General features: G+C 36.5%; 1 protein-coding gene across 1 annotated transcript in view; it reads left to right on the top strand.

Moving 5' to 3' along the window:
- The window catches only part of LOC107600399 (phospholipase D1-like), a 24,066-nt gene extending 23,546 nt beyond the window's left edge, over positions 1-520 (top strand). Inside the window, exon 26 of the mRNA XM_016292296.1 lies at positions 93-520. Coding sequence (XP_016147782.1) covers positions 93-317 — 225 coding nt within the window. The 3' untranslated portion in view covers positions 318-520. The remainder of the gene's footprint in view (positions 1-92) is intronic.
- The last annotated feature ends 244 nt before the right edge of the window (positions 521-764 follow it).

Here is a 764-nt window from a genome sequence, read left to right as displayed (position 1 = left end):
AAAATTTAAGGAGGTCTGAATACTTTCCGTACCCACTGTATGTTAAATTGGTGTTTGTTAGGAATAGTCACCATCACTGACTGTCTGTGCAGGTCTTCAGATGTCTGCCCACTGATGCAGTCCTGAACTATAAGATTCTAAGAGACTACATGTCACGTCCTTGCATGGCTGCCGAGGACCCTGCACAGGCCTGCGCCGAACTGAAGAAGATACGAGGCTTTCTGGTCCAATTTCCCTTATATTTTCTGTCTGAAGAGAACCTTTTCCCTTCCTTCAACTCTAAAGAGGGAATCATGCCCATCGAGCTGTGGACATAGATTCTTTAAACTTGTAATGAATGTCCTCTCTTTTGATGCATGTCATCTAATGATGCTATATGTGCTGTCAGCAGTGTGCATACTTCTGTAGAGCAAAAACTATCTCTGAGCTATCTATAGATGCATGCCTAAACTTTCATTCTTCTGCTGCTTGTCTGTTATCCCTGTAGGTTTATAACTGAACTCTCTTAAATATACATAGACACTGCAGCTGTTGTAAATAATTATCTTTGTTCTTCCAGAAATTATTTCTTTATATGTGCATAGTTCTTTTCAGATCTTCCTGATAATTAATCCAGGTAAAAAATGCTTAAAATAACAACACAACCACTTCAGATAGTATCACAGACACTTTTAATTTAAAAGCACGCAATAAATTGCAGCAATTTTCCTTTTTACAAAATATATTAAGTACATTATTTCAATATATTATTTAAATTAATCTTA

This window comes from Sinocyclocheilus grahami, unplaced genomic scaffold (assembly GCF_001515645.1).
Source record: "Sinocyclocheilus grahami isolate Dianchi unplaced genomic scaffold, SAMN03320097.WGS_v1.1 scaffold283.1, whole genome shotgun sequence".
NCBI lineage: Eukaryota > Metazoa > Chordata > Actinopteri > Cypriniformes > Cyprinidae > Sinocyclocheilus > Sinocyclocheilus grahami.
Note: the sequence above shows the minus strand (reverse complement) of the source record. Positions and strands in the feature narration are given on the sequence as shown.